The sequence below is a fragment of the Drosophila guanche genome, unplaced genomic scaffold, assembly GCF_900245975.1.
Source record: "Drosophila guanche unplaced genomic scaffold, DGUA_6, whole genome shotgun sequence".
NCBI lineage: Eukaryota > Metazoa > Arthropoda > Insecta > Diptera > Drosophilidae > Drosophila > Drosophila guanche.
Window position 1 is genome coordinate 9225 of NW_022995749.1, and position 23936 is coordinate 33160.

At 49.2% G+C, this 23936-nt stretch overlaps 7 protein-coding genes across 10 annotated transcripts in view; 2 read left to right on the plus strand and 5 right to left on the minus strand.

Annotated features, from left to right (window-relative positions):
- Positions 1-3755: 3755 nt before the first annotated feature.
- On the minus strand, positions 3756-4634 carry LOC117585758 (coiled-coil domain-containing protein 124). The gene is made up of 2 exons (XM_034275414.1): positions 4113-4634; positions 3756-4046 (listed from the first exon to the last, which is right to left on the minus strand). The coding sequence occupies exons 1-2, from the start codon at positions 4568-4570 to the stop codon at positions 3860-3862; spliced, it is 645 nt and encodes a 214-aa protein (XP_034131305.1). The 5' UTR covers positions 4571-4634; the 3' UTR covers positions 3756-3859.
- Positions 4635-4761: 127 nt separating this feature from the next.
- LOC117585754 (pre-mRNA-splicing factor 18) lies at positions 4762-5878 on the plus strand. The gene has a single exon (XM_034275409.1). The coding sequence runs from the start codon at positions 4826-4828 to the stop codon at positions 5846-5848; it is 1023 nt and encodes a 340-aa protein (XP_034131300.1). The 5' UTR covers positions 4762-4825; the 3' UTR covers positions 5849-5878.
- LOC117585756 (pyrroline-5-carboxylate reductase) lies at positions 5839-7073 on the minus strand. Its single transcript, XM_034275412.1, has 2 exons — positions 6085-7073; positions 5839-6016 (listed from the first exon to the last, which is right to left on the minus strand). The coding sequence occupies exons 1-2, from the start codon at positions 6861-6863 to the stop codon at positions 5953-5955; spliced, it is 843 nt and encodes a 280-aa protein (XP_034131303.1). The 5' UTR covers positions 6864-7073; the 3' UTR covers positions 5839-5952.
- Positions 7074-7289: 216 nt separating this feature from the next.
- LOC117585753 (glutamyl-tRNA(Gln) amidotransferase subunit A, mitochondrial) lies at positions 7290-9973 on the plus strand. Its single transcript, XM_034275407.1, has 4 exons — positions 7290-7425; positions 7481-7728; positions 7790-8032; positions 8924-9973. The coding sequence occupies exons 1-4, from the start codon at positions 7393-7395 to the stop codon at positions 9924-9926; spliced, it is 1527 nt and encodes a 508-aa protein (XP_034131298.1). The 5' UTR covers positions 7290-7392; the 3' UTR covers positions 9927-9973.
- LOC117585757 (NADH dehydrogenase [ubiquinone] 1 beta subcomplex subunit 11, mitochondrial) lies at positions 8143-8825 on the minus strand. The gene has a single exon (XM_034275413.1). The coding sequence runs from the start codon at positions 8723-8725 to the stop codon at positions 8264-8266; it is 462 nt and encodes a 153-aa protein (XP_034131304.1). The 5' UTR covers positions 8726-8825; the 3' UTR covers positions 8143-8263.
- A 64-nt stretch (positions 9974-10037) lies between the features above and the next one.
- On the minus strand, positions 10038-11616 carry LOC117585755. Of its 2 annotated transcripts, XM_034275410.1 has the most exons (4): positions 11448-11616; positions 10978-11218; positions 10365-10913; positions 10038-10304 (listed from the first exon to the last, which is right to left on the minus strand). In XM_034275410.1, the coding sequence occupies exons 2-4, from the start codon at positions 11092-11094 to the stop codon at positions 10077-10079; spliced, it is 894 nt and encodes a 297-aa protein (XP_034131301.1). In that variant the 5' UTR covers positions 11095-11218; positions 11448-11616; the 3' UTR covers positions 10038-10076. The 2 variants fall into 2 exon arrangements, with proteins under 2 accessions (XP_034131301.1, XP_034131302.1); XM_034275411.1 differs by lacking the exon at positions 11448-11616 and having other exon boundaries at positions 10974-11080.
- Positions 11617-11733: 117 nt separating this feature from the next.
- The window catches only part of LOC117585752 (octopamine receptor beta-3R), a 34701-nt gene continuing 22498 nt past the window's right edge, over positions 11734-23936 (minus strand). Inside the window, exons 2-10 of one of the 3 annotated variants that reach the window (XM_034275405.1) lie at positions 21119-22145; positions 19306-19506; positions 18154-18429; positions 17878-18055; positions 16316-17746; positions 15733-16282; positions 14494-14865; positions 12832-12940; positions 11734-12758 (exon numbers count right to left, since the gene is read on the minus strand). In XM_034275405.1, the coding sequence (XP_034131296.1) occupies positions 12548-12758; positions 12832-12940; positions 14494-14865; positions 15733-16282; positions 16316-17746; positions 17878-18055; positions 18154-18429; positions 19306-19506; positions 21119-21750 (3960 nt within the window). In that variant the 5' untranslated portion in view covers positions 21751-22145 and the 3' untranslated portion in view covers positions 11734-12547. Of the gene's footprint in view, positions 12759-12831; positions 12941-14493; positions 14866-15732; positions 17747-17877; positions 18056-18153; positions 18430-19305; positions 19507-21118; positions 22146-23936 lie in introns of all 3 variants that reach the window. The other 2 variants (XM_034275404.1, XM_034275406.1) reach the window with 2 other exon arrangements.

The window sequence follows — 23936 nt, forward strand, 5'->3', positions numbered from 1 at the left end:
GGGGGGGGGAGGGGGGCCGATTCGAATCTCGGAGACCGAGAGGCATTTTCAACCTGCAGCAAGTTTCCCAAGTTGAACGGTGGACAAAGGTATTCATTTTCATGGGCAAATCAAATCTTAGTCATACAAATTAATTTGCATTTTGTTGGCAAAAGACAAGAGAGAGAAACAACAGAAATTTCACTTTTTAAGGTGCGTAATCGGCCATAAGCTGATCTCTTGCGGCGATGTTGAATGGTTTGCTGTTGGCCAGATGTGCGCACACCTTGGACCGTGTGTTGGGGCGTTCATGAATCACTCGAGTGTTGCAATCACATGAAATTTGCGAGCACATTCCCGTGGGGAGCTCAGCGCCCCAATCGGATTTCCGCACTCACACAGAGCGGGGCCGGGAAAGAAAGTGACACCTACATGCTAAGCGGGGGTATTAGCATATGGAAATGTATAACCCCATTGGCCAAATCGGTTAGGGTTCCTTACCGAAAGCAGAAACAAAATCCAAAATCAAACCAAAATCAATAAACCGAAATCGACGGCAGACGGAGGGTCTAAGAAATGGCAATGAAAGTCAAGGCAGCGTGCTTGAAATCTTAATTATAATACGAAGTCTCTCTCTCTCTCTCTCTCTCTCTCTCTCTCTCTCGTAAGTTCTTCAAAGAGAAATGGTGAAATTTCCAGGCTGCCTCCGCGGCAGAGTGTGAAGTTCAAGTCGAGTGTGTGTGGCCATTGGAGGGAAAAACTTGAATGTTTCGTTGCATTTATTTGATTAGTTTTGATGAAGTCGACTCGAGTCGAGTCTAGTCTCGAAAATGCACAACCACTTATGGCATAAAAGCGAGATAAATTATGCATTGCACACGGCAGGCGCTCATACGAGAAGAGTTTCAATACAAATTTGCAGCTATTATTAAAGTGTTCGCAGATATCAAATGGAAACTGCTGATAGATTGAAGGAAAATGTGCGAAAAGCGTTGAATGACAGCCGTGGCCAAGTTGGAGCTTAAGCTGGAAGCCAAAGCCAAAGCAAAAGCCAACAGACAAGACAGGCAGGCACGAGCCTCTCAAATAAAAAGGAAAGTGCCCAAAAAGATGCATTTGGTCAGCCAAGATAACGGTGATTGATCCAATGGGGATGGGGATCTGGGCTGCCATTTAAAGAATCAACTCACGATGCTGCTGCTGCTCTGCGTTCCATCTGCGGTGCAGCCAATAAATCTTTCAAGGCTGTCAGTGCGTTTTTGGAGCCAGAGTGTGACTTCCTACCAGCTAAGGAAGCCAGACGGCATTCCCGTACCCCCCTACATGGCATTGCGTACATCACTTGTAGATCTTGTAGGTAATTCGGTTTAGGCCAGGCCCACCGCAAACCGTTATTGCTGCTGCTTTACAAGCAGCTCTTTTATGGTCACTTGGCTTTTTGGCTCAGTCGGCTGAGCTGTCGGTTAATGCAATTGCAATAGCGGGGCAGGCGGGTAGGGGGGTGGTGCGCCCGCGCATGCCAACAAATAAATGGGTTGGCTCCAAGTTCTGCTCCAAGTTCTGCTCTCTCGGTTCTTCTTCGCTAACAATTGCCAATTTGGGTCGCTGCCAATGCCAATGGCTATAAATCAGACGGCGGGCAGTGGTCTCCTATTGGGAGCGATCTGCGCCGACCTATTGTGAAAGTAATAAATTAACTAACGGCCAATTAATCTCGTTAGCTCTTGGTCTGTGTATTGAATAATCTCCAGTCGAATGCATAATAATCTCCTCAACATGCAAGCCCATCAAAGCACATGCAAAGTTTGAATTAATTAAGGAAAATCATTACACAAAAATCTTGCACTGCCATCGATGGTCAATGAACCTGACAATATGTGGCCAAAAGCATGGGGAATGTCATTCTAGTGAGAGGAGGAAATAAACATCAATTAACATGTAGTCCCCGATTTGTAGGTCAGCCAAAATTGATGAACAGAAAAGTAAGACTCAGCGAGAGATCGGGAAAGACTTGGAGTCGGAAGAGCAGTGGCAGCAGCCAACATACTCGTACTCGTACTCGTACTCGTACTCGTAATTATGTTTGTAACTAAAAACTGAGCAAGGTTTTTGCTGTTCTGCCGGCAAAAAGGGCTACACACAGCACAGATTGCAACAAAAGACTTGAGCCACAAACGTGGCCCCGGACAGAGTGCAGTGCAGTACAGTCGTGCGGGTTGCTTCGGTTCGCCCCGATTTCCACATTGGTGACCAGCAGCTGGGCCGGTCTCTGCTCAGAGTTGGGTTGGTATGCTAATTAGCTCTAACTGTAGTACGCACTGCTAACCGCTTAACCTATAAGACAGACAAGAACCCTTTGGAGCGTTTCTACCGCCGGCTTACCCTTCGTAACGCTGATCAGCTATGGGTATCCTTATGATTGGATGCTAATCGTGTTATTTGCACAAAAGAACTTAGCAATAAAGTTCACACAGTCACAAACACAAGAGAGACAGAGAGAGAGAGAGACACTCACGATTCCCGTTTCTTGCTTCTTTGCTTTTGCGATTTCCGTTGATTTTCAATTCGTTCAATTTTCCTAATACGTCTCGCACTTTTCTTTTCTCTCAGCTGCAAAAACAACACTCACAACAACTCACACAATGCCTTGGGGTTCAATATGGGTATGGGTATTATTTTCTTTCATTTACATTTCTCTCGCGTCTTCGATTTGCTCAAAGGTGTCTCTGTTGGAGTTGGAGGAGATCCACGACGCGTCCGCTGCGTTCGACGGTCCCGGTTTGAATGAAGTTGCGCGACGACAAAAGAAATTTTTTATTAAAAAGAAAGCACTGGCATTGGCATTGGCAGCGAACAGCGAACAGCCAGCTGACAGTTGGAACTGAAACGGTTGGAAACGGTTAACAGCCACTGTTAAAATTCGAATTCGCTGCAGTGGAACATTTTAATTGTTGCATGCAGTCTGGGACGTTACGAGGCGCTTCCGAGTGATCTTTGGAATGTGTAATAAAACCGCCAACACTAACCGTTAATAAATGAACGATGTGTGGGTTAATGATAAGAGAAATTCCCAACAGCATTAGCATTTCATAACGGTTTAGATAACAGAAATTACAGAATTATGTATATCTGCTATGTAAGTGCCGCAGGAGCTTTGCAAATTCCTTCCTTCGTATCGCAGTACTCCATCGCAGGCTCTTTGGACTCCAAATGAAAGTTGGCCAGAAGAAAGTAACTAAGGCACTCTTTATATATGTATGTATGTTGGAAAATCGCTCAATTAAGACCAAATATTAGGCGACTTATATGAAATCAAATTTAAGCACATACTTAACTTGCTGATGTTACGTACATTTATTTGGAGATGTCTGCGCTTTACGCCCCAAAAGGTGTTCGTCTGTGGATGTTTTCGTGGTTCACCAAACGCCACCAAACTCGCAAGTAGCCAGCAGTGAAAGCGGAAGCACAGAGCACTTATTATTCTCTCTATTTCGTACCAGCACACAAAAAGTGATGGGTAAAAAGTTGGAATGACAACAGCAATCAAAGCAATAAATGTAATTACTTCATTCATAAGCACAACAGGGCGAACGTGGAACCGGAATCGGATCAGGGCCACAAAGTTCCGTCCAGCCAATAAAAATTGGTCATTAAATAAGCAAAGGAAAGCTGTCTAAATATTTTCACTCCTGCTTCTGCTTACATTTGTTGTTCTTTTATTGCATAAGGAGCGAGATCTTACTAGGGACTTCACCTTTATAAATAATGTTAGTTTGTATAAATTAAATTCTGCGTTTCATTCCTGCGAAGGTTTTTCTTTGCTGCTCGGCAGCAAAAGAGTCACTAGAGTACGCACACTCGTCGCCATGTCGCCCGACCGCTAGCGTGCCTGGTTGAAGGGATTGTCGGGCGACTTGTTCCATTCCTTCATCAGCAGCTGCTTCCACTGGGACATGCGTAGCGAGGGATTGTCGGCTTTGATGCGAGGCAGATTGTTGGCTTCAAAGGTTTTGTAGGCTGCGCGCATACGCTTCTCGGGATGCTTGTCCTCATCGCTCTCGTTGACACTGTGGGAAATTGAACCAGAGCCTTAGGGAAACCCAAAAAAGAAAGAAAACTTTGATGACACTCACCTGAGAACAACCAGCGCCTGGTCAATGTTGCTGGCTACATCAGTGTCGGCGAGTGAACGATTGAGGTTCTCCTCCATGACATTGGTCTGCACCACAACGCGAGTGGCGGCGGGCTTGTTGGCCTCGTTGATGGCATCGAGATTTCGCTGCTTCTTCTCCACCTCCTCCAGTATCTGCTGTCGATTGATTTTGGCCAGCGGCTGCTTGCGCTGGGTGCTGATGGAGCTCATCTCCTCGTCCAGCAGTGCCTTGGCCTCCGCCTTCCGCTTGGCTGCCTCCGCCCGCTTGCGCTCCTCTTCCTCACGACGCTGCTGCTTCTTGGCCAGACTTTTGTCATCGTCATGCCACAGACGATCTTCGGCGTCCTTGGCCTTCTTATCCTGGGTCGCCTTGCGCTCCTTCTCCTTACGCTCGCGCGCCTCCACGGCCTTCGAGTTGGTACCCATTTTCTTTGGCATTTTGTCCAAAATTTGTCAAAAATTTGCGAATTTCGATTGTAAATATGTTGATTCGGTGTGACCGCTAATTTATTGAGACACTCTTCTAACCCTCAGAAATATACCGAAATATTCAATATCATGTAGAAAATACACCGTAAATATACTGGTATTTTCATTTACTAGTGGAATAAATACCAAAACTATATCGATTCCGCCCTGGGTGCATCTTTGTTTACAAATTTTCGAATTAAACAATTGTAATCCTCACGCAGCATGGACCTATTAAAGAAAGAAATAGCCCGTAAACGGAAGCTACTTGAGGATAAGCAGCTGATCGATGACAAGAAAAAGTACTTCAAGCGAGGCGACCTCAACGCCAAGAACACGGAGGAAGTGCTGCAAAAAGTTGGCTACAAGAAGCAGGAGTCGGTCGAGGCGCAGGGACAGATCACGGAGGGTGCCTACAGTTTTGTGGCCGACGGACAGAACATACTGCCGCGCACAGAGGTCATTCGGCGTCTGCGGGAACGCGGAGAACCCATTCTCATATTCGGCGAGACGGAGCCGGAGGCGTTCGACAGATTGCGACAGTGCGAGATTTCGCAGCCAGAGGCTAATCGGGGATTCCGCAACGATTTCCAGGAGGCAATGGAGCAGGTGGATGCCGCCTATCTGCAGGAGATGTTCGCCAACGCACCCACCGCCAAAGAGGACAAGAAGTCCGACCTGGCCGAGCTCGATGAGTCCGTTTCCTGGGAGAGCATACAGACCATGGCCAAGAAGATGGGTCGCAACAAAGACTACGACATGGACGTGATCATCACGCTGCTCACCTTCCTGCTCAAGCTGTGGAACGACCAGATTGCGACCTACAGCAAGCACGAGATTATGTCCACAAAGGTGAAAATGACGCGTGTGATCTACACGCAGACGAAGGAGTACGTGAAGCCGCTGTTCCGCAAGCTGAAGCACCACACGCTGCCCGAGGACATCCTGGACAGCCTGCGCGACATTGTCAAGCATCTGCTGAACCGCAACTACATCACTGCCAGCGATGCCTACCTGGAGATGGCCATCGGCAATGCCCCCTGGCCCATTGGTGTCACCATGGTGGGCATCCATGCGAGAACCGGTCGCGAGAAGATCTTCTCCAAGAACGTGGCGCACGTGATGAACGACGAGACGCAGCGCAAGTACATACAGGGCCTGAAGCGATTGATGACCAAATGCCAGGAATACTTTCCCACAGATCCCTCCAAGTGCGTCGAATATGTCAGCAAGAAGGATCGTGAATAAAGTGAAACGTTTATATTAGTCATAATTATAGTAGCAACATTAAGTTTGTAACTGAAATGGAACTGCATTCTGTACGTAGAGAGCATGGGGAGACGCCTCTTCCTTCACTTCTTGCCCAGCTCGGCCGAGCGTTGCGTCGCCTTTTCCACGGCATTTATGAGCGTGGCCCTGCAAGAAGCCCCAGAGAAAGAACCTTAGTAGTTGGGTAATTTCCGAACCGGGTGCCACTGCCTCACCTGAGATTGCCCTTCTCCAGCTCGTGCACACCCACAATGGTTGAGCCGCCGGGTGAGCACACCTCATCGCGCAGCACGGCCGGGTGCTTGCCGGTGATGAGAACAGTCTTGGCTGCGCCCAGTAGGGTCTGAGCTGCAAACTGCAGAGCCATGGCACGGGGAACACCCTGCTTGACACCACCATCGGCCAGAGCCTCGATTATTGTGTAGACAAAGGCTGGGCCACAGCCAGCCACGCCGGTGACGGCGTCGATCATGTGCTCCGGCACCTGCTGCGCCAGTCCCAGTGCGTTGAGCATTAGGTGCACCTTCTCCAGATCCTGGTGAGTGACACGAGAGTTGCCCGTGTACACGGTGCAGCCCTCGCCGACCTGCATGGATGTGTTGGGCATCGTGCGGATCACCTTCAGGCCCGAACTCTCGATAAAGTCGAACTTTTCCTCTAGGGTCTTGAGTGTGGTGCCCGCCAGCACGGAAACGATGAGCTTGCTGGCGTCCTTCGCGGACGGCACATGCTTGTATTTGAGCTGAGCGACGCAGGGTCCCAGGATGTGCGGCTTGACGCAAATGAACACAATGTCTGTGTGCTCCAGAACTTCGCAGTTTTCGTCGGTGGTGACGGCTCCCAGCTCCCGCCAACGGGCTAGGTTCTCGATATGCGGGCCCGAGACCAGCACCTGGCTGGGCTTCACAATGCCGCAGCTAACGAGGCCGCTGCCAATGGCAAAAGCCATATTGCCGCCTCCAATGAAGCCAATTCGTTCATCGAGCTTTGCCATCTTCCTGCCTCGCCCTTTTGCAATTAATTTGCTCTTCAGACGTTTGCTTGTAATGATTGATTGCTATTATCTAACGTTATGGCGTCGGCGTGGAAGATTTCCGGGTAATAATTGCGCTTGACTGGATTTTATCGCCGTTCTAATCAATAGCATCTGTCTTAGGAGCAGTGCTGGCAGAAAATCAGAGTAATAATAAAGCTAGATTGAAAACAGAAAATTGCTGAAAATGTCTATTTATTGTGCGATAATTTCCTGACCATGCATATATAATATTCAATAATAATAACTGAATTTACTTAAAAAGCATTCTTTAAAACAATTTTAAGGTTTAATGTTATTAAAAACCAGAGATAAATCCTTTAATATGCCAAGATGTCAGCACTGCTGCAGTGCGACCATAAGACAGCGGTTAGAAAATACCAATCAACAGCTACTAGACAGACATAAATTCTTGTTGACTTCTTTTCGCCTGGTTCTATTTTGAATAAAACTTTTGTCTCCCGCCGGCTGTGGTGATTTTCTGAGTAGAATGCGGCGACATCTGCAGTGGAGCATCAAACAAGTGGGTCACAGCTTTAATTGGATAGCCAGAACTATTTTATTTCAAGACTTTTCAGTTGACATCCAGTTATGCCGATGGCCAGCTATCTCCGCGCCGGGTGGCGGAACAGGCTTTGGAGGATGCCGTGAATCTAAAGACGCTGAATGCCTTTGTGCGTCTCACACCAGAGGAGGCTCGACAGCAGGCGTTGGAGTCGGAGCAACGCTACCAGAAGAAGCAGCCGAACAGTGGCCTGGATGGTGTCACCATTGCCATTAAGGATAACTTTTGCACGAAGAATGTGCACACTACCTGTGCCTCACGGTTGGTTTGCAAGAATGTTCTCAAACAAACAGCTTGCTCAGCCTGCCCTCTTGGTTTCCAGCATGCTGCAGGACTTTGTGCCGCCCTACGATGCGACGGTGTGCTCCCGATTACGCCAAGCCGGCGCTGTGCTCCTCGGAAAGACCAATATGGACCAGTTTGCAATGGGCGCCGGCACAGTGGACTCCATTTATGGGCCCGCAAAGAACATCTGGAGCGAGGATCTGACAGAGGACAACTGGCGCATTGCGGGCGGCAGCTCGGGAGGATCTGCATCAGCTGTGGCCGCTGGCTTGTGCTTTGCGTGAGTAACTTCTTTCGGTTGTTTACAATTTTCACCTTGCACCTAACCTCAATTGCCGACATGTTAAACTCGAAAATGGGATTATTCCTACGAAATACTTCTCACGGGCATCATTGCTAGCTTCGTTCGCGCCGGAAGGTGCATTTTTATTAACGAGCAGAACGCGCGGCTCGGCAGTGGCCACCAGCTGCACTCATTACATAACAAACTAAGGGATAGAGCACTAATTGTTTAGATGATAATTTCCGTGTTGGCGAGATCCTCGTCCGATGGCAGCGAAATGCTTGCGGGGTCCACGTAGTCGGGGCTCACCAAATCCACGCCAGCCTGCTCGCGACGGCGCAGCTCCAAGAAGCCCTCGCGCTGGGCCCAGTTGCGCATCTGACTGTCGGGTGAGTAGGACCAGAAGAAGGTTCCCCACACCAGGCACAGGGTGACGGTAACGAAGAAGGTGGCTTTCGTCGCCTTGCGATCCTCAGCTTCCTCCTTGTAGTCGAAGCCGTAGCTCATCCAGTTCTTGGGGCTGGGATTGGCAAAGTCTTCTGTTGTTACGCTGGCGGGGGCTGCGATTGTCTCGTCCTTCTTCGGCGACGTCTTTATGCTGCGGCATGCCCGTAATGTGGCCGCCTGGTTGGCCACCAGGGAGCGCTGGAGCGCCACGGCACGGCTGGTTACACGAAAGAGCGCAGACATCGCTTCAGAATGCAAATATAATTGCAATTTTCGTAAATAATAAAGTTTTCGTCGTTCGGTCGACTTTCTGACAGCAGCGCAGAGTGACCGTTTTCCACACGCAATCAGCTGGTGCAAGCGGATGCCAATCTTTCTTATAACTGCATTGGTATTTCTTACATGTATATTTTTAATACCGAATATATATTTTTTTTGTAGTGGCATTGGTTCGGACACTGGCGGTTCCACTCGAAATCCTGCCTCGTATTGCGGTGTTGTGGGTCTGAAACCTACCTATGGCCTGGTCTCCCGTCATGGACTCATTCCCTTGGTCAACTCCATGGATGTGCCGGGCATTTTCGCCCGCTCGGTTAGCGACTGCGTTGAGGTCTTGAATGCAGTTGCTGGACCGGACGGGAAGGATTCTACAACCATTAAGCAGCCATTCACAAAGATACAACTGTCAGAAGTTGATGGAATCGATCTGGGAACGGTGCGCATCGGAATTCCCAAGGAATATCACTGCAACGGACTGTCCGCTGAGGTCCTGGAAACGTGGACCAAGGTGGCAGATCTCTTAGAGTGCGCTGGTGCCTCAGTGCAGCAGGTTTCCCTGCCCAATACGGCAGCCAGCATATTCGTCTACTCGATCCTGAACCAGTGTGAAGTGGCCAGCAACATGGCTCGCTACGATGGCATCGAGTATGGGCACCGCGCTGCCGACGAGCGCAGCACAGAGCAGTTGTATGCACAATCCCGTGCCGAGGGCTTCAACAATGTGGTCAAGACGCGCATCCTGACGGGAAACTTTCTGCTGCTTCGCAAAAACTACGATCACTACTTTGAAAAGGCGCTGCGTGTGCGACGCTTGATTGCCGAGGACTTTTCAAAGGTATTTGAGGCCTCTTCGAAGGAAGACCGTGTAGACATTCTCCTCACACCGACGACTCTTACTGAAGCTCCTCTGTACAAGGACTTCTCCTCGCTCAGCAACCGGGATCAGTGTGCGATGCAGGACTTCTGCACACAGCCAGCCAACATGGCGGGTATTCCTGCCGTATCAATCCCCATACGCCTCTCCAGTGCGGGACTTCCACTGAGCCTGCAACTGATGAGCCGCAGCCTCAACGAACAGTTGCTGCTCTCCGTGGCGCGCTGGATTGAGGCGCAGGTGGCCTTCGACTCGCTAGATCACAGACTGGAGCAGAAACTTAGCTTATAAGATGAAGTTAGAATTCAATAAAAGTTGTTTAAAACTTTACTGGTATTAAAATGTATATTTAGTATTAATTAAAAAAAACAGCTTGTGCTGCTACTAGGCACATGTTATTTCGAAGGTCTGGCAGCACCACATCAAGCACGCGCGTATTTTCTAAACAAATTTCGCACAGCGAATAAATCCATCGTTGCTCGCAATGTACACGGTATTGTTGTCGCCACAGCAAATACTATTCACCCAACTTCCCACCTCGACGTGGCCCAGGGCACGAGGCTGTGGGGAGGCCAAATCGGTCCAACCTTTGACCTGTTTGTCGTAGCCTCCGGAGTACAAATGGCAGTCGTCGCCGCAAATGCTGTTGACAATCCACTCGTGGCAATTCTGCAAGCAATTTCACAACACATAAGGAGCGATTACATCTTGAGTTGAGGACTCACTCACCGGCAATTGCCAGATGTGGGCAAACTGTTGCTGCGGCAAATTGTTAACCAGCTGCAGGCCCATTCCTGTGCGATCGGGAAAGGCAATGAAGCTGCGCTTGCCCTCGACCATGGGTCCCAGGAGGGTTAGGGGCGACTTTCCGGGTATTACTGCCTTGTTGCTGTACTTTCCGGACTTGCCATCCACCGTCAGAGACACCACCACGTCCAAATCACGCACCGTATAGATCAGCCTCTCTTCGCCGGCCAGTGACTTGACCTCCTCCACCAGATTGTACTTGAAGAGCATCCGATCGTTGCTCCAGGTGGTCACCACACCCTTGTCGTCGCCCGTGTAGAGCACAGATCCATCGCAGTACATGGCTTGGATGGAGTCGTCGCAGCGGAAGAGATCCTGCACCGATGCATCCCCGTAGGGCGGCAGCATGAACTTCACGTGACCGTCGCAACTGCTCGAGTAGAGCTTCCCCTGCTCATTGACGGACATGCAGTAGATGTACGCATCGTGGGCGTTCACCGTGTCCAACAGCTGTAGCGATTCCGACCAGATCTGCAAAGCGGTTAGCCAAAATGTAGCCAGCAAAGACAGCGGACAGTGTTCATGTAATACCCACTCGGATTTTCCCATCGGCGCCACCGGAGAACAGCTGGTGGTTATAGTACGCCAGGCAAGTGGCTTCCCCCTCGTGCGCTTCCACGGACGTGTGCTCGATGCGGGCGTTGTTGGGCATTTGGCGGCGAGCGAGAGCAAACTAACCCAAGCACCAACCAACCGGACGGACAAAATCGGAAGACATATGCGGCCTCAGCCGGCATGACCATTCTATATATACCAGCGATGCGCTCTCTTCGATGCTAAAAATAAATGCCACGCATAGTGAGTGGGGTAAGTGAGTGCACACGACTCTTCCAATTGTTTTCAAAACACTTTAGTTACACACTTTAATATGCAATAAGTTTAGTTCAGCAAGTACATTGAAAATACATACATACACACGCACATACATCATATACATACATTGTACATAAGCATCTATGTACATAGACACTCGTTAGGGTACTCGTTATGTACGGGATGCTTTACCTTAGACAACGAACGTAAACCAATTCAACTAGAAATACAATCAATTTCCTTTGCTATCACAAAAGTCTTCTCAACTCAAGAGAGGGGATTCCCGGGCAACCAAATTGAAATACAAGTAAAAGTACAACTAAATCGATTTTACAGCGAATTTTCTACAGCTTGTCAGTGTTTTCAGTTTTTGTTGTTTTTAGTTCAAGATTCTTTTTGTTTTTACTTGTTGTTAGATTGTCATTCTGCTTGAAAATTCAAATCATTTCGCGTACCCTTTATCTTTCCTTTATCCATTTTTACATAATTTGAATTGCATAATTTGTATAATATAATTCTCAATTGCGTTTTAATTCGAGTATGTAGATTTTGTTTGCTATTACTCAAATACCTAGATTATACGTATTATATGTATGATACTTAATGCTTAATGGGGTATTTACACTCTTTCTTGGAAATTTTGATTGAATTTTAAAGGGGCCTGGGGCTAGGACGCGACTCTTACCGAGACTCTTTGCAGCATTCATAATAAACCCAAACATTTTAGACAATAATTCAACTATGAATTTGGTAATCAAACATTTCCAGCAAAAAGTGTAAACCCTTCGAAACGCCAGGAGACAATCGATGCTGCCTTAATATAATCGTGTTTAACTTGAACTCCGGAGTTTGTCTCATCCTTATGTGTAAGCCATCGGGTTTTCCAATTGATTGACTTTCCTATATCGTATATGTATGTATGTATATGTTAAATATGTTTACGTATATCTTGTTCTTGAGACAACAACAGTTATATATTTAGGTTTAGTGTAGTTCTGGGTGTCAGCGCGCCGCTCTCCCCTGTGCACGAGTAGAGTCGCACACCAATGGGGCGCACAGAACATAAATTTAATTTAATTCCCTATCGTTGCTTAAGTGAAAAATTACACGTATACAGAAACACACATTGAGTATTGCTTAGCTCGAAGGATTTTGCCAGCTAGAGATGCTTGCACGGAACGCCTTTTGTTTTTCCTTGCTTATTTTCTTTGGTATTACGAGTTTCTCAAGTATTAAATATCACTAACAGGGGCATTGTTCAATAGGGGGGGGATTGTGGCGTGGTATCCGGTCTAGACGTAATACGCATTGTAAGGATTTCGCTTCTCCAGACATGGTAGCACACACTCGAGCGTATTGCGAAATGCCTCACGGAAATCCCGATTAAAGTAGGCATAGATAAGCGGATTCAGCGTCGAATTGAAGTAACCGATCCAGAAGAGCACCACCACAACCACATCGGGACAGGGGCAGGCGGCACCGCAGAGCGAGGTGATGACATACCTGAGAGACAGACAGACAGACAGAAATACAGTTGAACCGATGAGCTCCATGCTGTGCTGGATTGTGGACTTACCATAGGAAGAAGGGCAGCCAGCAGAGCAGAAAGACGCCCATGATGATGCCCAAAGTTCGTGCAGCCTTGTGCTCGGCCTTCCATCCCTTTGCTGGCCGCACAGAGCCGCCTGTGGGTGCAGATAAAGAGTTGAGTTGGATTGAAATGAAATGAGAGAAGGCAATTGGCTGATTAGGTTCAATTCGTTGCGGTTCGATTCGTTTTAAACCGACGTCTGGGCCCATCGACCAGAGTCAAGTTCTGTGCTGTTAAGCCATTGCAATTGACAGTTTGCTGCTTTGCTCTGTTTTGCTCTGTTTTGCTGTAGTGTGATTGTGTGTGATGCAAAAAGGCGGTCCGATTCGGTTTGGTTCGGTTTTGTGTGCTCGTTCTGTGGAGAGAAAGTGCCGGGCATGTTGTGTATGCGACGGGTCATGTCCTGGCGTATTTAACTTTGACATTAGTAATACTATTGCTTTTGGATCGGAGGCATTATCTAGACGCCCCGCCCCAACCGTCGACCCATCACTGTCATTACACTGCCGGCATGTGTGTGTGTGAGGTATTTCGAGTACCCAGTACCAGTTCTCGTATCTTCGTGCTGTGGTGCTGGGTGCTTGATTGGAATGTATATATGGAAGTGTGTGTGGGGGAAAGCAATAAAAACGAAGCAAACAATTGAAAATATTTACACAGGACACTTGTTATCACAACGACATACAGCCCCTCCCTACAACATCTCCTGAAAGTGAGAGTTCAGGGCAGGAGAAAGTATAACAAATCAGACGGACAACAGTGAGCAACAGGAAGTGGCGGACAAGTTTGTCCTTCGCTCTCCGCCTCCTCGATTCTTGTTGTCGTCGACATCATCCGTTGATGGATGCTCACCAGAGAGCTGGCCATGGATGGATACTCGATGTTAAGTGCTCTGCAGAGAGGAATTCCAGCCAGCCAGCTGGGCAGGTGTGGGCGGACAAGGCGTAACGAAATCATAATGCAAAAACGAATGGCAAAGTGGAGGCGCAACATGGCAAGGCAAACGCACGTGCAGAACGGAAGCAATTATTTATGTACAGCATGAGAGTGGAGAAAGCTCAGATGGGTTTGGGTGTGGGCTTGGCTGGGGTTTTCTGTATCGTTAGGTGCGTGTGAAGCCCCTGACTAAGCTGGTTATCAGGGGGGACGCTGTCTAAAACGGTTTTTGGGCGGATCCTGTGGTCAGGTGAAGATTCGGTTTGGGTTTGGGTTCAGTTCGGTTCGGTTCAGCTATAATGATGTTAATTCGATTTGTGGACAACGTTATCTCGGGTCAAAGAATTGGCTTTACCCTAAACTCCTGTATTTGATGTTGGTTTATTTTTTGGCCATTGAAAGGATACTTTTAAGGATGCATGTCGGTATATACAGCTGGGATGTGTGGGTGCGTGTGTGTCCTGGACTGATGCGAGTGCTGATGCGAGAGGAAAGCAAATGATTGACACTGATAGCGTAGGAAAAGCGTGAGATTGAAGTGTTAAAACATGAGACAGACACAGATGCAGACAGATACAGAAAACTGACTGAGACAGACAGACAAAAGAGTTACAAGGAGAAAAGGAGAGAGCGAGAATGAGAGAGAAGGATGGGGGGTAGAGCTGGGCTACTGTTTGCTGTTTGCTGTGTGGTGGATACGACAAGACTCACCGGTTGCACCACAGTGACTGCATCCGGCTTTGGAGCGGTGCTTCCGATGGCGCTGCCTCTGCTGCCAGCATGCCGTGACCGCCGCCGTACGTTTGTGCCAGAAGCGTGTGGGGGGCTCCTCTGGCTCAAGATCTGGAGCTGGGGCGTGACTACTACGTTTACTACTTGCATTGGCGGTGGTGTCAGTGGAGTTGGTTGTGATGTTGGTGCTGATGTCGCTCCCACAGAGCGGACACTTCGGCAGCGGGCTGGACACGGGGGCAAACTTGATGCCGCGCGGCTTCTGATCACTGATCTCGGCCTCCTCCTCATCCACAAAGATGCAGATGCCACCGCGTCGAATGAGCGAGGATTTATTGGAAAATTCGTGCTCTGCTTGCAGGATTGTTGGTTGGTTTTATTTTTTGCGGGGTTTTTGGTTCGGGTACGATCACAAATTTGTTTGTTTTTTTGGTTGATTTTTTGGAGTAGAAGTTTTTGCGGTTGGACAAAATTTGATGATTCGGTTTACATATATTTACACATACAAACACACAGACACAAAAGAAATGTTGTGAGAGAGAGAGAGAGAGAGAGACAGATACATAGATATATAGAGATAGAGAGAGAGATACAATTACAAAGAGAAAGAAAGAGATAAAGAGAGCGACAAGTAGTAGACATAAATTCAGTTCATGGACAGGACATCATAGGTATTGGTCAAGGATTTGGGGGCACAGATCACATCACATCACATGCGCATGCGTGCCATGCATCGCCACACACAAAGGTTCAGGGAGGAGCGAAAAGAGAGGAATCAAAGCAAACAGTTGCACCAGTAGGAGGACATTACATGGTTCTTCCTTTATCAAGGCTTTCAATGGCAGCTCTCCCAACACTTTTCATTGAAGGTTTGCGTCGTTTTCTTTGTTCTTGGCTTGGCGGTGCAACTAACATAAAGCTCTAGTCTAAGTCTCTAGTAGCATTAACTAAAGCTTTATTGGTGGTTCTTCTACTAGGTAGAGGCTAAGCTCGGAGTGGAAAGGCAGTCCAATTGCTTTTGAAATGGTTTTCAGATGGTAAGTAATCACTTTTCTCAATTAAGATTAATTTCCATAATTTATTTCGAGCTCTCAAGATTGAGACTGTCCCTTCTTTCTCCGAGTGTAGCCCCAAAAGCACCTCTTAATGGTTTTTGCTCATTTTTTTTGCTACTCTACTCAATCATTTAAAGATAAATGGAGAGGGGGCACTACTCACTTGCTGAACTGGTGGAGACGCGACCCATGGGAATGTAGCTGCGACTGTCACTGTTCTCCTGCGAGAAATTTATGACATTGACGTCATAGGTCACCACGGAGGCCTGACGCTTCCTCACGGTCTGCAGGCCATCGTAGCCGGCCAGGATGCTGCAGCGTTGACGGCCCCCGGAAACACTCACATCCGCCTCTCCAGAGCTATCTTTGCGCTTGAACAGCGGCGATGTGACATCGATGGGCTCACCGCCCAGGCCATCGCCACCGCCCTCCACGGGCGAGAGCGTGGAGTCGAGTATGATTTCTGGCTTTGGGGATATGTTGAGGGGAAGCTGCTGCTGCTGCTGCTGTTGGTTGCAGGCAGACAGCGGCTGGGGACTGGGCTGCGGCACTGGCAGCGTGGTGACCACATCCAGGGATACTGTCGACGTGTCGCTTGGCGTATAACCAGGTCCGGTTGCATGCGGCGGTGGCGGCGACAGGAAGTACACATTGATGGACGCCGACTGCGAGTTGGAGTTGGAGTGGGAGCCCAGAGCATTGCCATTGGAAGCGGACGTGCACGAGGCCGTGCACGTGGCTGTGGCCGTGGCGGGAGCCGGTGTGTTCGGTGGGGACATCAGGTAGTTGGCGCACACCTGATCGCTCAGCGTGCTCATTCGCTGGGGCGCTGCCGCCTGGCGCCTGGAGCCAACGCTGCGCCCCTGTTCGCCCAGCGGGAAGCTGAGCGAGCGGAAGATCTCGGCCAGCTCGGAGCTGTTGGCAATCAGCATGCCGCCGCTCTGCTCCGGCAGCTCGGGCGGCGAGAGGGAGGGCGGCGGCGTGGCCGGATGCTTGGGGGACTCCCCGAAGCAGTCAGCCAGCTGGGCCAGCTCGTCCCCCGGCCCCATGCCGATGCCGAGTCCGTCAGTGTCGCCGCTGAAGTCGATCAGCTGCACGCCATCGCTGAACTGCTGAATGACGCAGGCACCGCTCTGCTCGCTGAGCACGTTGATGTCCAGCAGGATGTCCGGCTTGTTGGGCGTTGAGTCCGTGTCGCTGTGCTGCCGCTGGCGTCGCTCAAGTTTGCGTTCCTTGCCGCCACCGCCACCGCCACCGCCCCCGCTTCCGTTGTAGCTGTGCGAGAGCTTCCGATTGCGGGCGCGCCGGAAGAAGCTCGATCCCTCCGAGGTGGCCTGGTTTCGCTTCCTCTCCAGCGCAAAGCATTCGGCACTGGAGCGCTTCGTCTTCGCCAGCAGCGAGAGGAAGTTGAAGCCCTTCTCCTTGCCGGGCAACTGCTGCTGCTGCTGCTGCTGCTGCTGCCCCGTGCTGCTGGCCCTGGCCTCGCTGATCGTGCGCAGAAATTCCGAATCGCTGGCTGCGATCGCCTTGCGCCCACATGCCGCCGCACCCGCCTTCAGCCGGATGAAGTCCGTCTCGCTGAGAGCGGCGTATTTGCCTCCTCCTGGCGCACTGATGACCGTGCCCCCCGTCTGCTTCTTGAAGTACAAATAATTGTCCTCGATGAGCCGTTTCAGCTCCTTGTTGTCCTCGGCCAGCGGCAAGTGGGTGTCGTAGTGGTCATTGCTCTCGCTCTCGTCGCTGTGCAGCCCAAAGACCCGATAGGCCGTGGACTCGGCCTCCGGCTCGCTGTTGCCACTGCCGCTGGTCAGGCTGAGCTGCTGCTGCGGTAGCGCCGGATGCTGCGGCTGCCCCAGCTCCTGCTCCTCCGTCTGTGACTCTTGCCCCTCCACTTGGAAGAACTTTGTGGCTGGAAAGGACTCTGTCCATATCTGCGGATTGAACACAGGAGCTGGCGGCTGCAGCTGATTGTGGGTGTGCGTGTGCAGAGGCTGCTGCTGCAGCGCCATCATCGAGGGTGCGCTGTCCGTGTGCGTGACCTTTTCGTAGCGCTCCTGCTCGAGGTCGCGCAGATCGATGCTGCTGCGGCTGAGGCGTCGCGGCGGCGGGGAGGGCACGCGCAGTTCATCGCACTCGTCCTTGTCGTCATCCTCATCCGTCGCCGGCTGCAGCATGTCCTGTCAAGTCAAGTCAAGTCATGTTGAGGCACCAATTATATAAAGGAACGTGCACTCCCAATCTAATCAACACTTTATTTAACAGGAACAAGAGGACTTGAATGTTCTGCGGATGACCCCCTCGCACTCACCTCCAAGTTGCTCAGCGCACTGTGCGTCTCCTCACGCGTGGATGCCACATTTAGATCGCAGTCACTGGGATGCAGATAGCTCAGGTTGGTGGGCTGCTGCGTTTGCCCCATGTGCACGCTGTTCAGCAGAATGTTCGAGCTGGTGCGGCTCAGAGCCTTGCGCTGGCGCACAGCCTCCCTGTACACGAACACGGAGAAGAGAGGAACAATTAATCCAACCATTAATTCGATGGCCGTCCATCGCTCACGGCATCGTCTCGTGCCACACAAACTCACTTGAAGATGCGCCAATACATCACGAGCATCACAATGCCGGGTATCCAGAAGCTCACCGAACTGGAGATGAGGGCATAGGCCTTGTTCACCACAAATGAGCACTGGTCCGGGTGCAGCGATATCTCCCGCAGGTGCTCCGCCGTCGTGTACCAGCCCAGGAAGATGGGCGTGAATGAGATGAGGGCGGGCAGTATCCAGACATTGGCCAGCATGAAGCACACCGTTTTGTGTGTCATATTCAATGGATACTCCAGTGGACGCACAATGGCATAGTATCTGTTGAAGCAGAGCAGGAAGCCTTAATAATGGAGATAAATTGTAAACCATGCGGAAGGGAGCCTAAACCACCTAAACCACTGAGGGAAAATGCTTAAGACTTGACTGATTTTTCCCCGCGTATCATAGAATTGATTATTGTCTATGGCAGGCCTGATAATCGTTGCTGTGTGTTCAGTTTTTGCGTGCATAAACACCTCACAAGGATAACCAAAAGGAGTAGTTTCCGTGTGGGAAAAATATTAGTTGTGGCTTTTCATCATTAAGTTTCTAATTTCGATTGGGGCTTTGCTGTTGTTTTTGTTGCTTTTTCTTTCCTCTTTTGTTTTGCTGTGTGTACGTTCGAGTGGGCTTTGTGGACCGTCCGAAAGGTGAGTGAAACACAAATTAATTAAAACAGACAAAGGCCCCACAGCCACTGTCCCCTTGACCAGTCGCCATCGAGCATTGAGCATTGTTGTTTGGGGCAGGGCTGTAGGGAGAGAGCACCCCCGGCGGAGTAGTCGCAGCTGTGAAAGTCTCCGTCGAGGCATAGCGCCAATTAACAGCTTGGCGGCATTCAAGGGACGTGGGTGTGGGTCCCCTTTGGCACGCCCACATTATGACCAGCTGCAAATCATTTGGGCCGCATTCATCATACGGCCCCGGCCTAATGTTTGCTTTTGATGTGCGCTCCTTTCACGGTAATTAATTGTTTCTTATTCGAAGTGCGCGGGGGAAGGAAGGTTTTTGTATGGAAAGTGATTTGCCAGCAGGCATCTGGGGAAGATTAATGGTCTGGGAGAGATATACATATTTAAAGGCGCATTGCATACAATTGACTTTAAATCGTTAAACAGAGCCCTAAAGGTGGGCTGGTAATCTGTGTTTACCCACCTGTCGACGGATATGCAGCATAGATGCAGTATGCTTGCCGTGGAAAAGTAAACATCGAGGCTGTTGTACACGTTGCACATGAACGGTCCGAACATCCACTTGCCACCGGACAGCTCCACGGACGCGTTGAATGTCATCGCACAGAGGGCCACCAGCATGTCCGCCATGGCCAGCGACACCACAAAGTAATTGGTTATCACCCTGTGAACGAAACAAAGGTCCAAGAGATCGTTAGGCTTACGACTGCACAAGTATTGGATGGACTGCCAGGCATGCGTTTTCGCCCGGCTCTCGAACAGGAAAAATGTAGCCACGTCACACGAGTGGCACTTCATACATTTGTGATGGGTCCGGCCCCCCCCCGGTGGCCATGGCCCTGGGAAAAAGAACTCTGGCAGCTTAGCTAAACATTGCATTGCATTCCATTTCCGTTCTCTGGGCACACATATTCTCGTAGCTGCCGGCTGCAGGTCACCTTTATGCAGCAATTTCCTTGGCTGTCATAAGACATTCGACTGACTAGGCAGCTGCCACCTACAGCTACCACTCACAGCGCTGCAGAACAATCCTGAGTGCACAGCATCCAAATATCACAGAACCAAAGAGACGTTTATGCGGTTGTCGAGCAACGGGTGGGGGGGGGTCTACGTATTTTATAGCATGAATTAAAATTTATATAGCACTTTTTGTGCACCTTTTTCCGTGCTCTCTTCACTTTCTGTCACCGTTTTATTTGTTCCTTTTTGCTGCTCTGGAAAGTGTTTATTAATATGTCGACACGATGAGTGTGTGCAAAAAAGAAAGAATTTTAAATTTCTACCCAGTGGCGCTGGGTGTCCAAAAAAATGTCATATTTGTCAAGCTTTTTTCAGCAGTTCGAATATTGTTTATTACACAGTTTTATCGATCGATTGATAGACAAAGTCTGCCTTCCAAACGAACAGCATTCGCTCAGAAAATATAATGAAACTTCGGCAATCTTTGGGTATTATAATTCATCATAAATTGAGTAAATAAATAATGTTATAAGAGAGCAAACAAACAAATCTACAGCATTCGGAATTGAATCTGTTGATTTATGCATTTCCCAAGCGAGAAAAACAAATGTTTACTTCCGACTGAGTTGAGATAAAAAGAGGTACATAAGTAATAAAAGTTAATCTAGAGCAATCTCGTAGAGACCGGAATAATCCAGCTTTTCTGTGTCTGCGTTTTATTTACATTCCGCAAGAGATGAAGCGGTATTCCAAATGACTTTCAAATGACAAAAACCGAGGTGATAAAGGGTAATCTAGCGGGTGTTTGAACATTTTAGTGGCATCATAAACTCTTTAATCAAAATCCTCCAGCTTATGCGCTCCACGCACAAACGTTGTGCAACACCGAAGAGGGTTGTGTGTGGGAGGCAGTGCCACTGGCAACGGGAGTGGCAGTGACAGTGGGTCGGACAGGATGAGAGCCAAGCCTTGTGCTCAATTGTGTGCTACACTTATTTGCACTGCACTCTGGGGCTTCCTGTCATCGCAAGGTTCTCATGGCAGCGATGGGCTTTTGTCTCGCATTTAACTTCGTTTTGTCCTTTATTATTCGACTTGTCGCTCATTTAAATTACATTTATTACGCAGGCCAAAGGCTTCGCCCTCGCATCCTCACATTCGCCCCAGCCCCCCTGTTTGCCCGTGTTTTCCCAGCAATTTTGCCTGCTTTGACCGTCAATTAAATTCAAGTGTCAAAGGTGAGCCGGAAGCGGGACAGGGACAGGGACAGGGTCCGGGACATTCACCGGAAAGACAAATTGGATGTAAAGACTTACCTCAGCTTACGATTGCGCTGCACGGAGATGATGACCAATGCATTGCCCAGAACAGCGGCCAGGATAATTGACGAGAAGATGAAGCCTTTGAGAATGAGCACCGATAAATCCACCCAGCTCTCTTCCAGCTCGCCCTCGCTCTGTTCGAGGATGCTGCTGATATTGTTTGTCAAGTTTGTCCCAACTGTTGGGAAGAGCTCAAACGGTGACTCGGAGGACCAGAAGGCTGAAGTGGCAGTGCCAGTGGCAGCTCCAGCTCCAGCTCCAGCGCCAGCAGACGATGATGTTATTGACGCTGTCGATGTGGCTGTTAGTGAAAGCGAAGTCAACGATGCGTCCACAAACTGCGATGTTGTAGGCAAAGTCGTTGTTGTCGTCGTAGATGTGGATGTTGTCAGCAAAAGGTTACCCTTTGAGGCGGTCGCTGTCGTTGTGACTGTGCCATTAAAGGCAGCGCTACCAGCCACGAATGTTGCAATCGATTTAGTGGGCCTGCTCGTTGCTTTTACTGTAGCTGTTGCTGTTGCTCTTGCTGCTGTTGATGATGTTGCAGCTAATGTCATTGTCGTCGGCGCTTGGCTGATGGCAGTGCTAAGGAAATCAGAAACTTTGGTCCTTGACATGTCGCTCATTTCGTGGTCACTTAACGCTCGGCACTCTGATTAAAACGTTGCTTATTAAAGTCCTTTCCGTTGCCTTGATGCTCATAATGTTTTCCCTTCGCTCTCGTCGTGGCTGTGCTGCCAGTTTTATCTCTTCCCTCTCAAGTATGCGCGTAATTTAAAACGCGAATAATTGCAATCTGCAATGCAAACCAACGGACCGAAGTTGGTCCTCATACTACAACATCATGCCCAGTCAGAGTCAAAGTCCCAGTCAGCGTCAGAGTCACGGCGGTGCTTCTCCACTCCATTGCCCAAAAGCTCTCGGGGGGCACCTCTTCCGGTACGTGTCTCTGTTTGAGTTTACGCGGCAGAGTCTCGATTCACAGTGCTGCTCAAGCGCAGAGCAGTCGTCGCCGGGGAAACTGCAAGTGAATACATAAATTATTTATGAAATAATCGCGGAGTGTGAGACTGTAAAACGGCGGAAAATTGCCCAAAATGAGACTGCTACAGTGGGGAAATCTTTATGTGCATACAAGATTCGGAGACCATAAACCCAGTCCATATTCCATGCCATATTGATATGTATTCTCGGCAATTTGTCCAACTCAACACGGAGTGAATTCCCATCTCCATTCAGCTGTCGCTGGCCCTGCTGCATTAAAATAACAGAAATATGTATTGCGTGTACGCCGGGGTGAGCGCTTGCGATGCATTCTGTTTGAGAGGCAAAGCCACGCATCTGCATATCTCCAGCGAAACAGACAGACAGAGAGGAAAGACAGCTGCAGTGCTGTCAAGTGCTGACACTTGTGGGGCGAACGGCCCCATATAGACAGGCTGTTGCTTTAAAGGCGGGGATTAAAGCGGGGGATTATGTCAGATTGCAGCTTCAAAGTTGTTTTTCGCTGTGCAGTTTTTGTGGCACTAAGTAAAGTGGAAACTCTCAGGAAAATCCTCCACAAGAGACTTCTCCTTAGTCTACGCGTAAGCCTTAAATGTATATTTCTGCAAGACAAAAGCTTGCTCTGACAGCACTTTATCCGCTACTCAATTTGGCTATAAAACAGCTACCACATCAGCACAGATGACCGCAGACTTTGGCTTATACTTGTGTCAGTACATTGAATTGAAGTTGAAATGTCCTCGGCAGTCACATAACAAATGGCTGATGGGAGGGAGGCAGGCTGGGCTTCTGCTCTGGCTGTCCTTCAGCCACTTGATTTCAATATTTTTAATGCTCGGGGAAACACATACAGAGCTAAACATAAGTATATATTGCGATTAGATAGAGAGATTGATGGAGTGAGAGGCAATGGCAACCTTGCGGAGATTCTCAGACTCAATCTTTCCGCTGCTCGTTACATTGTCCTTCGGCTGTCCGATTGGCTTGTTTGTCGAGAGCCGGCCAGGGACTATCAGTTCTCCTTCACTGCCAAGATTGGCAACTAAATGTTTTAATACTTGGATTTTGGGGGGGCTGAAAACCACATCATTGTCGAGACCCTCTCCCCTTTGGTGGCTTATAAATTTCATGCGCCATTATTTATTGGTTGCCTGACTGACAAAGTCCTTCTCTCCACTTCATTCTGAACCGCTCTGGCTTTAGCTCTTTAGCTTAATTATTTCTCTGGCACTGCGCGAGTGCTGTACTTGGCGGAAACTCTATAAAGCCGTTGCCCTTCCGGCACTCGGGTTCCGCTTAAGCGCAAACGTCAACAGAGAGCCTGCTCCGTGGGACAACAGAAAGTGCGCAAGGACCAGAGACCAGGCCATGGACCAATATCGGCCGGTGCGGATGCGGATGCGGCTGTGTGGGCGGGTGCAAAGTGCAAACTTCAAAGCGTCGCTTATGGGACACGACTAATTCAATTAAATCCCTCCGCTAGAAGTCGGCCCGACCCAGACCCAGACCCAGACCCAAACCCAGGCACTGGCCTGACCGAACGACACTCAACCCCCAATGGGTGCTGGATTAGCAGCGCCGTAACTTGGGAACTTGGAGACTTGTCTCCACAGAGCATTAGCAAACTGATAAAGCGCACCAGAGCAAATAATTGAACCGTTGGCTAAATCGCCAAACAAACTTACTGAATGCCCGTTCGCCTCATACACATTTGGACGCAGCAAATAAGAGAGGAATATGAGTTGGGGCAATCTGTCAGGGCAAAGGTGTGTTGAGTGCAGTTATCAAGAGGGATTAAGTCAAATTT

Bases quoted from the DNA above. Each gene is read 5' to 3' on its own strand.
- LOC117585758 (XM_034275414.1), bottom strand. From the start codon at position 4,570: ATGCCAAAGAAAATGGGTACCAACTCGAAGGCCGTGGAGGCGCGCGAG. The intron at 4,047-4,112 runs GTGAGTGTCATC...AATTTCCCACAG, and splicing joins CAGGCGCTGGTTGTTCTCAG to TGTCAACGAGAGCGATGAGG.
- LOC117585754 (XM_034275409.1), top strand. From the start codon at position 4,826: ATGGACCTATTAAAGAAAGAAATAGCCCGTAAACGGAAGCTACTTGAG.
- LOC117585756 (XM_034275412.1), bottom strand. From the start codon at position 6,863: ATGGCAAAGCTCGATGAACGAATTGGCTTCATTGGAGGCGGCAATATG. The intron at 6,017-6,084 runs GTGAGGCAGTGG...GGCTTCTTGCAG, and splicing joins CTGGAGAAGGGCAATCTCAG to GGCCACGCTCATAAATGCCG.
- LOC117585753 (XM_034275407.1), top strand. From the start codon at position 7,393: ATGCGGCGACATCTGCAGTGGAGCATCAAACAA. The intron at 7,426-7,480 runs GTGGGTCACAGC...AAGACTTTTCAG, and splicing joins TGCAGTGGAGCATCAAACAA to TTGACATCCAGTTATGCCGA. The intron at 7,729-7,789 runs GTTGGTTTGCAA...CTTGGTTTCCAG, and splicing joins CACACTACCTGTGCCTCACG to CATGCTGCAGGACTTTGTGC.
- LOC117585757 (XM_034275413.1), bottom strand. From the start codon at position 8,725: ATGTCTGCGCTCTTTCGTGTAACCAGCCGTGCCGTGGCGCTCCAGCGC.
- LOC117585755 (XM_034275410.1), bottom strand. From the start codon at position 11,094: ATGCCCAACAACGCCCGCATCGAGCACACGTCCGTGGAAGCGCACGAG. The intron at 10,914-10,977 runs GTGGGTATTACA...ACCGCTTTGCAG, and splicing joins GCGCCGATGGGAAAATCCGA to ATCTGGTCGGAATCGCTACA. The intron at 10,305-10,364 runs GTGAGTGAGTCC...AATTGCTTGCAG, and splicing joins CCCACATCTGGCAATTGCCG to AATTGCCACGAGTGGATTGT.